Genomic DNA, 12,835 nt, shown 5'->3' on the forward strand with positions numbered 1-12,835 from the left:
TTTTTTTTTTTTGAGACAGAGTCTCACTGTGTTGCCCCGGCTAGAGTGCCGTGGCGTCATCCTAGCTCACAGCAACCTCAGACTCCTGGGCTCAAGCGATCCTTCTGCTTCAGCCTCCCGAGTAGCTGGGACTACAGGCATGCGCCACCATGCCCGGCTAATTTTTTCTATATATTTTTAGTTGTCCAATTAATTTCTTTCTAATTTTAGTAGAGATGGGGTCTCGCTCTTGCTCAGGCTGGTTTCGAACTCCTGAGCTCAGAACGATCCGCCCGCCTCGGCCTCCCAGAGTGCTAGGATTACAGACGTGAGCCACGACGCCCGGCCAACTGTGGGATTTTTTGACCTTGTCATAACCCTGTCACCATTGTCATTTCCATCAGGCTTTGATATCTTGATTTACTCAATGGGCAGTTCTCATGTCCAGTTCTAGCTAGTCCCCATATTCATCTGTAAAATGAATGAAAAGGCAGGCTTAAGGATGTTTAAGAGCCCTGCTAGCAAAAAATGCTGTTTTTAAATGCTCTCTTAAAACACATGCTATTTGGGAGCCATAAAAACTTGTGGTCTGTAAGCCATCTGAGCTGGGACAATTACTATGTGATGGTGTTACAGATATCCAGCTCAAAATCAAAACTGCTAAAAGCAGGTGGACAGTTTCAAGTCCACAATGTTCTGAAGGGCTTACATAATGGGGCACATTGTGTCCTACTGACGTTTGTTTCAAAAATAGCCTTCTTAGAGATACAAGGTGCCCCAACATCAACCTTGATTTGAATTTCTTTAGAGGGAAAAAAAAACCCTTTTAGGAATCATCTGAAAAGAAGCTGATTGGCTTCTTTATTCTTTAACAAATTTAATTCATTTTGACTCTTTCTTGAGACTTTATGGCCAACACTGAAATCTCCTTTGCAAAGCTTTCTTCATCGCTGACTTTCTTCATTTTTTTCTGCTCTGATCTGTTTTACATACTAAAAGCATAAAGGAAAACACCCTAAAGATAAAGCAGGGCCCATCTGTATAGTTTTCATGTTCACTGCAAGAAAGTTTCCTGTTCTCCATCCTTTTGCTCATTAAAAACTTACAGAAATCACTAGGGGTTTTCTACTCCTCTTTTTCTTCAGCAACTTGTAAACCCACTGGAGGCCAGGCCTTCCAGAAATGAAAGCCTGTGTTTTCATTTTTCTCCATTTCTATCATTGATAGAGAAGTTGCAAACTTCCCAATGCCAAAAGACTAAAACTTATAAATGAAGATGAAGATACATTTAGCTTATGAGATCATCCTCCCTAACAGAGAGCTCTTACTCCAAGCATGATAAGAATGTATTTTTCATAGCCATAGGTTTTAGAGGAAAACAGAGTTTGGTAGTCGTCTCCAATTGCTTGGTTTTCTGTCAGTTCTCTGGAATCACCTCATGTTATAAGCCCAGAAAGCATCAGAAAGTTGTTTTAGGTCAGGGGAGGGAGGAGGACATTTTTTGTAAGAGCCTTCCCTGGCTATTGCTTTTGTCTTTAGTAAAAAGAACTGGAGGGAAAAGATGGGAAAGTTCTTCCTGGAGAATATTTACCCATTAAGAAGTGGAGAGATGGCATCTAAATCACTAAGCATATAAGAAACTCTCTAATTCTCAAGCTACCTCACTCATAGGTAGACAAATTGGAAAGAAGAAGCAATATATGGAGATTAATGACTTTCCCAGACAAACATAAGCTGAGGGATTTCATCAACACCACACCTGTTCTACAAGAAACACTAAAAGTTCTTCAATATGAAAGAAAGGAACATTAACGAACAATAAGAAATCATCTGAAGGTATACAACTCACTGGTAACAGTAAGTACACAAATACAGAATACTGTATTGCTGTAATTGTGGTATATAAACCACTTATATCTTGAGTAGGAAGACTAAAAGACAAATCTATCAAAAATAACTACAACAAATTTTTGAGAGAGAGATAGTATAAAAAGATATGGATGGAAACAACAAAAAGTTAAAAAGTGGGGGGAGGTGGAGTTAAAGGGTAGAATTTCTGTTAGATTTCTCTTTGTTTGTAAGCAGAGTTGTCATATGTTTAAAATAATTGGTTATAAAATGTATTTAGCAAACCTCATAGTAACCTCAAATCAAAAAACCTACAACAGACACACAAAAAATAAAAAACAAGAAATTAAACATAATACCAGAGAAAATCACTTTTAACAAAAGAAGGAAGGAAGTAAAAAAGAAAGAGAGGCCCATAAAACAACCAGAAATCAAATAACATGGCAGTAGTAAGTCTTTACCTATAAATAATAACATTGAATGTGAATGGACTAAACTCTCCAATCAAAAGACATATAGTGGCTCAATGAATTAAGAAAAAGCCAACTTGGCCGGGTGCGGTGGCTCACGCCTGTAATCCTAGCACTCTGGGAGGCCGAGGCGGGCGGATTGTTTGAGCTGAGGAGTTCGAAACCAGCCTGAGCAAGAGCGAGACCCCGTCTCTACTAAAAATAGAAAGAAATTAATTGGACAACTAAAAATAAAAAAAATTAGCCGGGCATGGTGGCGCATGCCTGGAGTCCCAGCTACTCGGGAGGCTGAGGCAGTAGGATCACTTGAGCCCAGGAGTTTGAGGTTGCTGTGAGCTAGGCTAACACCACGGCACTCACTCTAGCCAGGGCAACAGAGTGAGACTCTGTCTCAAAAAAAAAAAGCCAACTATATGTCATCTGCAAGAAATATACTTCACCCATAAAGATGCACATAGACTGAAAATAAAGGGATGAAAAAGATATTTCGTGAAAGTGAAAACTAAAAGTAGCAGAAGTAGATCAACAAAGAAACATTGGACTTAATCTGTACTATAGACCAAATAGACCTAATAGATATTTATAGAATATTTCATCCAACAGCTGCAGAATACACATTCTTCTAGTGAGCTCATGGATCATTCTCAAGGATAGACCATATGTTAGGACACAAAACAAGTCTTAAAAATTCAAAATAATTGAAATCATACGAAGTATTTTCTCTAACCACAATGCAATAAAACTAGAAATCAGTAACAAGAGGAACATTGGAAAGCATACAAACACATGGAAATTAAACAATATGCTCCTGAATGACCAGTGGGTCAATGAAGAGATTAAGAAGGAAATTTAAAAATTTCTTGAAACCAATGAAAATGAAAACACAACACATCAAAACCTGTGGGATACAGCAAACTCAGTAATAAGAGGAAAATTTATAGCAATAAGTGCCCACATCAAAAAGTAGAAAAGCTTCAAATAAACAACCTAAAAATGCATCTCAAAGAACTAGGAAAACAAGAGCAAACCAAACCCAAAATTAGTAGAAGAAAAGAAATAATAAAGATCAAAGCAGAAATAAATGAAATTAAAACAAAAAATAATGCAAAAGATCAACAAAAGTTGTTTTTATTTAAAAAGATAAAGAAAATTGACACACCTTTAGCCAGACTAACAAAGAAAAGGACCCAAATAAATAAAATCAGAGATGAAAAAGGAAACATTAAAACTGATACTGCAGAAATCCAAAGGATCATTAGAGACTACTATGAGCAACTATATGCCAATAAATGGGATAACCTAGAAGAAACGGATAAATTCCTAGACAAATACAACCTACCAAGTTTGAACCAGAAAAAAATCCAAAACCTGAATAAACCAATAACAAATAACAAGATAGAAACAGTAATAAAATATCTCCCGTCAAAGAAAAGCCCAGGACCCGATGGCTTCACTGCTGAATTCTACCAAGCATTCAAAGAAGAACTAATACCAATCCTACTTAAACTATTCCAAAAAACGAGGAGGAGGGAATACTTCCAAACTCATTCTACAAGGCCTGTATCACCCTGATACCAAAATCAGACAAAGACACAACAAGAAAAGACAACTATAGGCCAATATCTCTGATGAACATACATGCAAAAATCCTCAATAAAATACTAGCAAACTGAATTCAACAGTACATTAAAAAGATTATTCATCATAATTAAGTGAGATTCATCCCAGGGATGCAAGGATGGTTCAACATAAGCAAATCAATCAATGTGATACATCATATCAGCAGAATGAAGGACAAAAACAATATGATCATTTCAATTGATGCTATGCTGAAAAATGATTTAATAAAATTCAATATCCCTTCATGATAAAAACTCTCAAAAAACTGGTATAGAAACAACTTATCTCAACATGATAAAAGCCATACATGATAGACCCACAGCAAGTATCATACTGAATGGGAAAAAACTGAAAGCCTTTCCTCTAAGATCTAGAACAAGGCAAGGATGCCCACTCTCACCACTGTTATTCAACATAATACTGGAAGTTCTAGCTAGAGTAGTGAGACAAGAGAAAGAAAAAAAGGGCATCCAAATTGGAAAGGCAGAAGTCAAATTATCCTTGTTTGCAGATGATATGATCTTATATCTAGAGAAAACTAAAGATTCCACAAAAAACTATTAGAACTGATAAACAAATTCATTACAGTTGCAGGATGCAAAATCAACACACAAAGATCAGTAGCATTTCTATATGCCAACAGTAAACAATCTAAAGAAGAAACCAAGAAAGTAATCCCTTTACAATAGCTACAAATAAAATAAAATACCTAGGAATTAACCAAAGAAATGAAAGATCTCTGTAACAAAAACTATAAAACATTGATGAAAAGAATTGAAGTGGACAGAAAAATGAAAAGATATTCCACGCTTGTGGATTGGAAGAATCAATATTGTTAAAATGTCCATACTATGCAAAGCAATCTACAGATTCAATGCAATCCCCATCAAAATACAAATGACATTCTTCACAGAAATAGGAAAAAAAAATGCTAAAATTTATATGGAACCACAAAAGACCCAGAATATCCAAAGCCATCCTGAGCAAAAAGAACAAAACTGGAGGAATCACATTACCTGACTTCAAATTATACTACAGAACTCTAGTAACCAAAACAGCATGGTATTGGCATAAAAACAGACACATAGACTAATGGACAAGCATAGAGAACTCAGAAATAGATCCACACATCTATAGTGAATTTATCTTTGACAAAGGTGCCAAGAACATACAGTGGGGAAAGGACAGTCTCTTCAATAAATGGTGCTGGGAAAACTGAATATCCATATGCAGAAGAATGAAACTAGACCCTTATCTCTTACCATATACAAAAATCAAATAAAAATGGATTAACAACTGAAATCTAAGACCTGAAACTGTGAAACTACTAAAAGAAAACATTGGGGAAATGCACTCAGGACATTGGTTTGGGCAAGGACTTCTTGAGTAATATCCAAAGCACATGCAACCAAAGCAAAATTGAACAAATGGGATCACATTAAGCTAAAAAGCCTCTGCACAGCAAAGGAAACAATCAACAAAGGGAAGAGACAACCCACAGAATGGGAGAAATTTCTGCAAACTACCCATCTGGCAAGGGATTAATAACCAGAATATATAAGGAGCTCCAACAACTCAATGAGAAAAAAAAATCAAATAATCCGATTTAAAAACGAGCAAAAAATCTGAATAGACATTTCTCAAAAGAAGACATACAAATGGCCAACAGGCATATGAAAAAATGCTCAACATCATTCGTCATCAGAGAAATTCAAATCAAAACTACAATGAGATATCATCTTGCCCCAGTTAAAATGGCTTTTGTCAAAAAGACAAGCAATAACAAATGCCATCGAGGATTTGGAGAAAGGGGAATGCTTGTACACTGTTGGTGGGAATATAAATTAGTGTAACCACTATGTTAAACAGTATGGAGGTTCCTGAAAAAACTAAAAATAGAACTACCATATGACCCATCAACCCCACTGCTGGGTATACATCCAAAGCAGGGGAAATCAGTGTATTGAAAAGATATCTGCACTTCCATGTTTATTGGAGCGCTATACACAATAGGCAAGATTTGGAATTAACCTGAGGTGTCCATCAACAGATGAATGGACAAAGTATTTGTGTTACAGATACACAATGGAATATTATATCGCCACAAAAAGAATGAAATCCTGCCATTTGCAACATTGATCGAACTGGAGAACATTATGTTAAATGAAATAAGCCAAGCACAGAACAACAAATCTCACATGTTCTCACTCATATGAGGGAGCTAAACACTAAAAACAATCTCATGGAGGCAGAAGAGAATGATGGTTACCAGAGGTTGGAAGGGTAGCAGGGAGGGAGGGATGAAGTGGGGATGGTTAATGGTTACAAAAATATAATTAAACAGTTAAATAGAATGACCGATATTTGATAGCACAATAAAGTGACTATAATCAACAATAAGTTAGGGTATACTTTAAAATAACTAAGAGTGGAACTGGAATGTTCCTAACAGAAAGAAATGATAATTGCCTGAGGTGATGGATACCTCGATTACCCTGATTTGATTAAGTCACATTGTATGTCTATATCAAATCATCACGTGTACCCTATAAAGATAAACAACTATTATGTATGCATAATTAAAAGTAAAAAATAAATGAAATATTAAAAATAAAAACATGGACTTCAGAGTCAATGACTTAGTTTCAAATCATTGTGTTACTGCTATGGTCTGAATATTTGTGTCCTTCCTTCATATGTTGAAACTCCCTTCACATGTCAAAACCCCCAGGGTGATGGTATCAGGAAGTGGGGCCTTTGGGAGATGATTAGGTGATGGGGGCAAAGCCTTCACAAATGGGATTAGCTCTTTTGTAAAAGGGGCCTAAGAGAGACCCTACACCACTTCCACCACATGAGGACACAGCAAGAAGGCACCGTCTATGGGCCTGAAAGTGAGCCTTCACCAGACAATGAATCTGCCTTGATCTTGGACTTCCGGCCTCCAGAACTGTGAGAAATAAATTTGTGTTATTTATAAGCTACCCAGTTTACTATTGTATCTTGTTATAGCAGTCTGAATGAACTAAGATAGTTGCTACAGCTGTTTGGTCTTTGGCATGTGACTTTACCTCTCTAGGCCTCAATTTTCTCACATGTAGAAAGAGGTTAATAATGTCACCTTCTTCAGAGGCATCTTGTGAAAGTAAATTATATAATGCCTGTAAAGCACTTAGCACAGGATCTGACAAACAGTAAATATACAAGTGGTAGCTAATAATAATAATAATATTATAATTATTATAGGATTATATCCTACCATTAACTCAATTTAATGAATATTGGCTAGGCATTACTATATGCCAGGCGTTGATTAATTAAAGCAAAAAGTGAGCATTTACTATGTATCAAGTAATGTGCTAAGAGCAAGGGACAGCTGTAAGCAGGACAAGATCTCTTGGAGCCTAAGTGTTAGGGAGATGAGTGACAGGAAAGAGAAGAAGGCATTAGAATTTTCACCAACTTGTAAAGTAAGAGGTAAGAGCTATGTCAAGGAGGTTCAGAGCTTCTCAGGGTCCTCAGAAATCATGACAAGTGCTCTGTCCCTTGTTCAGCCCTCTCTGACATTATAAATTCTTCTCTTTCTCACTTCTGGATCCACTTGAATCTCATCTGCCACTCAGCCCTACCCCAGTTCCCAGGACCAACCTTGACACAAGACAGGAGATAACTGGCTTCAGTCCTATAGATAGGGACTGAGATTCAAGTTGTCTTGCTGCTTGTCTGACTGGAAGATGGTGCTCCAGTTTTGATTCCTGGGGTCCAGCCTCATTTTAAGCCTTCATTACATTTCTGTGCCCTTATTTTTAGAAATGAGTTTCTGCCTTTGTGCTTCTACATAAAGACCTATCCCCAAAACTTATTTAGCGACCCCAGTACTCTCTTATGATTGGAGGGATGTACCTTATTCTTGCTGGCTCCCATCTTAAACACTAGAGTGCTTCTCCTGAACCTCAGCCCAGTAGATAGCCTGGATGTTTGCTTCTTGCCAACTGAGATTTCTTAGCATCTCCACCTCCTAGATTCCTCTGTCTTCTTTTTACCTGTTGTCTAGATGGGGACCAATCATTGCAAGTAATCCTTGTCTGTTAGAACTAAACCTCTACGGCCACCACCTGCACCTGGGTTAGTTCTCTAGTGCTGGTTCACCTAATGCACAGTTCTTACGTCCAATTCTGCTTATCTCCATATGCCTCATTGGGCTACCCAAGATCTGACATTCCCATTAAAACTAAGTCACTGAGGAGCTCTGAGGATACCAGTGTACCCTTCTTAAAAGCCCTAATTATCAGTATTAATTATTTTGCACTTAGCCTATGAACAAGTCCTTAGTAGAGCCATTCTATTCATTTATTCATTCATTAATTCGACAAGTATTTATTGAACTTTTATGTTTCAGGCCCTGAGACATTAAAATGAATTAGATATGTCTTCTGTCCTCGAGGAGTTCAATGTCAAGCAGGGCAGCTGGACTTGTAAATAGATCATTACAACATAGGTTCAGAAGTACTATATGAATTGAAAACGTACTATAAGGAAGCAAAAAGCAAGGGCACCTAACCCAGACTGCAGGTGAGTAGATGGGACTAGAGAAGGCTTCCTGAAAGAGATATTACCTCTGTGTTCTGGAGGACTAGTAGGTAGTGTTAGCTGGCTGAAGAGAGGCAAAAGTACATCCAGGCATACCCTAAGTGAGAGCTCGGCACCTTCAGGGAACAACACATACTTTACTGTAGCTGGAACATTGGGTGTGAAGGGGAAGGAGTACAAGATGATACTAGAGAGGTAGGCAGGTGCTAGATTAAAAAGTGCCTTATTTGCCATACGAAGGAATTTGAATTTTATCCTGATTTTTAAAGTGAGAAATTACAGTAATGTGGAGACCTGATTTCCCAGAGCAAGAACAGAGACAGGGAAACCAGTTAAATGACTGACAAATCGTAAGAACCTTAACTAAGGTGAGGATGGTGGGGGTGAAGGGTGCATCTGGATTTGAGAACTTTAAGAGTAGAATTCACAGGACATGGTGACTGACTAGGTATGAAGGGAACAATGAGGAAAGATCATGGGGATGGCTAGGGAACTATGTGGGTGGTGATTCTGCTGCCTGAGCTAGAGAACACAGAAAGAACAGATTTTCAGTAGAGGGCAGGCTGTGCTTAATGTTAACCAAATACAATCCCCCAATTCTGCTTTCCTTTTAGTAAAATAATCCTATTGCTCAAAGGATACTATTGACAACCTACCTTTACAGAGTTCAACTGTAGAAGAAAACATTTTTCTTAAAGACTATATGAAAACTATACAGTTGGATAAATATTGCACTTGAAAGCCAAATCCTCTATCTTCTTTGTTAACTGGAAAGCATGGAGGTAAATGAAAACGGAATTGAAAAAACACTCACCCCATAGACAAGTTCCCCAACCATGCCGTTCCATATTTTAGTCTCTGGATCCCTTGCGCCATATTTCCCATCACCGACAATGGACAATTTGTATTTGATCCTTACGTGTTTAGCTATTTCATAGGCTAAGTCTACACAATAGCCTTCATATCGTTCATTTCCTTCCAGTTGCTCATGGTTCTTCTTATACATTACGTATGGTGATTCCTTTGGGACCAGAAGCAAGATCAAAGGATTACTCCTATACAATTTTCTAAGAGATAATAAATGTAATAATGAAATTTCCCCCTCCGTGGCTATTGAGATTTGGTGTGTGAAAAGAGCCTTTAAATTTTTTTCTTAATAAGCAGAAGAGCCTCAATTGGCTATCCATTGGGCCAAATATTTTTTTGGAGTTCTTAACTGATAATTTACGGAAGTAGAGAAAGATTTAAGTTCTTCTTGGGAGTTTGAAAGAAGGACCAGTTTTCACCTATGAAGTCTTCAATTTAGTCACATTGGGAAGAGATATTTCCCTTAGTTACATGAAGGTAAACTGCCTTTGATTTCTCAAGATTTACCATGTATGTATCACAGCCAGTTGAGGCAAACGCTGGGGAAACACTATGATCTTTGTGAGCTTGAGGTCTGTGGATTTTTTATTTTTATATCCCAGGGTCTAGTATAATCTCCAAGACAAAGGGAGTATTTGATTATGTATGTTTAAATGAAAGATAAACTTCAGCCAAGTCTTCATTCTGTTAGTCATAGTTTCACACCTAGTGGCATACTTGTTTTTAACCCAGCTTTGTACTTTGTTCAGTAAAAACAAATCAGCTTTTAGAAAAATGTTTTAAAACTAAATGACAATACAATCTCACATTTTAACAGTGTTTTGAGTTTTTCAGAAAAGCTTCTTCATGTGGTAAATTGGGCCCTGAAATAGTCTTATGACATATCTAGGAGATTATTATTATACCCCTTCCATAAAATAAGAAAACGACAACCTGAGGCTCAGAGAAGTTGTGACTTGCACAGCTACAAAGGTTAGCGGAGACCTAATGTTAGAACCCTAATCTACTCTCTCCTCCACACAATGCTGCCTTCTTCAGTGAAGAATTAGGTTTCAAGTCTGGATGAAGGATCAATCCTACAGGGGCAGAGGCAGGGACAGGGGGAAAGAGGAGAACGATATTTGAAACTGTTCTAAATTACTATTCTTTTTTTTTTTTAATGACATTCTGTTCATCATCATGGCAAGCTACTTTGAGTGTTTCCTGAGCTGCCCTGTTTTCATTGCTTGAACTTGAGGTATTTCCTACTAACTGAGTGATGTTTTTCAGAAAACAGAAATCTTGTTGGACAGAAAGCCAACCTCCTCTCTGTCCACACTTACCAGAATGGTAGTTACTACTATGGTGCGGTTCTCTGAGGACGCACTGTCATTGCTGATTTGCTGATCCGAGAAAGGCACAAACCTTTCATACTCATTCCAGTAGCCAGCCTAGAAAGAGAAGACATTTGACATGCATGCCTATTTTTCACTCAAAAAGTACTGCATGAAATTCAAATGCTGTTGTGGAACAAAACTTTGTTTTTCCCCAGTAGCTTGAGCTTTACAATGATTGACACCCTGTCTCCCTCTGTCTTGCCACTCCTGCCAGGACTCCAACATGGACACACAAATAGATGTGCTGTTCCTTCATTCTGGGGGTTCCTGTCCCTACCTCACCCTGACTTATATTTTTTAAAATAATTTGATCCACTGTAGAATTATGAGGCTTTTTATTTCTTTAAACTCTTATAGCAGAAAAATACTTTGTTTTGAACTATAGGAAAGCTGGGGGTTGGGGGTAGGAAACCAGTGAATATCCTGTAGAAATGACACAAGATATTTTATGCTCAGGTTTTATCAAATGGCTAATAAATTCCCATTTTGTGGCTAACTTAATTATTAGTGTGACAGAAGCAAAGCAGTCACTATAAAATTCAGCTACAGACAAAGGTACTGTGTCCAAGAATTTGTTTGGTGGATGAGTCGGCAAGGTGGAAAAACACCTATTTTCCAATTCTTTTGCTAAAACCTTATGTACTTTGGAAGCTTCTGTTTAAATAACAAGGTGCTATAAAATTTGTGATTCCTTTCCTTTATTGTAGGAAGCTGTTAATAACTCATGAGTCTACCACTTTTATAGGACCAGCCTCAGAGGGAAATCCTCCTTTAAAAATGTGTAGATGATCATTCTGATTCCAAAACAACTCTGTGCATCATATCTACATTCCTCACTAAATGGAAAGGCAAAAAATAATGTGTGGGAATTTCCTTTGCATGTGCTTCTTACCACCTATTTTCTTGCATCTAGGTGTTGTCTCCTTCGAAGAGATTTTTCTTTGGATGTCTGTTTTGGTTACTTACTTTTCGAGAGCCCGTGACTTTCATTTCATATACATCGATAGTATAATTTGTCCTACGTCCATAAGTGTCAAATTGGATGTTTCCAGTCATTCCTTGTACTTGCACCTGGTAGAAAGGGAAAAATGTAAAATTTTAAAATAGCGCCTTATTGTTGCCTTCTAGGTGTCTAGGATGAGGTCAACTGACAGATCTTGTAATCTTGGAGAATTTTTATCTTGAGTCATTGAGCTCTATCTACCAGATCAAGTCCATACAGATCTTCATTTCTTCTGCATTATTTTCTCGGTTTGCCTTTTAGTTATGAAGCATTGAGTAGGTGTGAGAGGCTGTTACCTACATGATACAGTGAGGGCTCTACCACCACTTTTTTCAGATCCAAAATTTCTACTAGTCCCTTCTTAAGAATACTCTTCAGACTACTCCTTTAATTAGGGTAATACATTCTAAACTGTGAGTTCCTTGAGGGCCATGGCTGTGTCTTAGTACTTCCAATATCAGAACATAATCTGGTGTCAGTAGCATGGGCTCTGGAGCTCCTGGATTCATTTTCTAGCTTCAACACTTACTAACTGGATGACCTTGGGCATGTTCCTTAATGCTTTTCTACCTCAGTGTTCTAATCTGTAAAAATGGGAAATCCTAGTGGTACCTATTCCTCAGAGCTGTTGGGAGGATTAAAGGAGTTATGCGTATATGATGTTTAGAATAGTCTGACATGTAGTAAGCATTATAATACATGCTAACTATATTAATTATCATTATTATGTCAAAATGGAATAGTTCTTTCTAAAATTTAAACATGATCTTGAACAAATATAAAACCATTTTTTCACTTGATTTATGCAACATATTTATTGAGTTCCTACATTGTGCATGGCATAGTGAAGGATGAATAAAATGTAAATATCATCTAAGCAACACGAAATCCTTTGAGACGTCCGAAAAGAAAAAAAATTCACAAATAAATGTCATTTGTTAGATGTTATTTGAATTAAGCCTTAAGGACAAAAAGACCTGTGAAATACTTAGGTGAAAAAGAGTGACTTTCAGTTAGACTCGGATATTATGAGAAAATGTTCAGAAGTGAGAAAAGACAAATAATTTGAGGGGAATTGTCTG

General features: G+C 37.3%; 1 protein-coding gene across 2 annotated transcripts in view; it reads right to left on the minus strand.

Moving 5' to 3' along the window:
* The window catches only part of GRIA3 (glutamate receptor, ionotropic, AMPA 3), a 285,940-nt gene that overhangs the window by 75,274 nt on the left and 197,831 nt on the right, over positions 1–12,835 (minus strand). For both annotated transcript variants that reach the window (XM_012664833.1, XM_012664832.1), the window contains 3 exons: positions 11,717–11,821; positions 10,697–10,804; positions 9,322–9,528 (listed from right to left, as the gene is read on the minus strand). In XM_012664833.1, coding sequence (XP_012520287.1) covers positions 9,322–9,528; positions 10,697–10,804; positions 11,717–11,821 — 420 coding nt within the window. The remainder of the gene's footprint in view (positions 1–9,321; positions 9,529–10,696; positions 10,805–11,716; positions 11,822–12,835) is intronic.

The sequence above is a fragment of the Propithecus coquereli genome, unplaced genomic scaffold (assembly GCF_000956105.1).
Source record: "Propithecus coquereli isolate 6110/MARCELLA unplaced genomic scaffold, Pcoq_1.0 Scaffold92, whole genome shotgun sequence".
Lineage (NCBI taxonomy): Eukaryota > Metazoa > Chordata > Mammalia > Primates > Indriidae > Propithecus > Propithecus coquereli.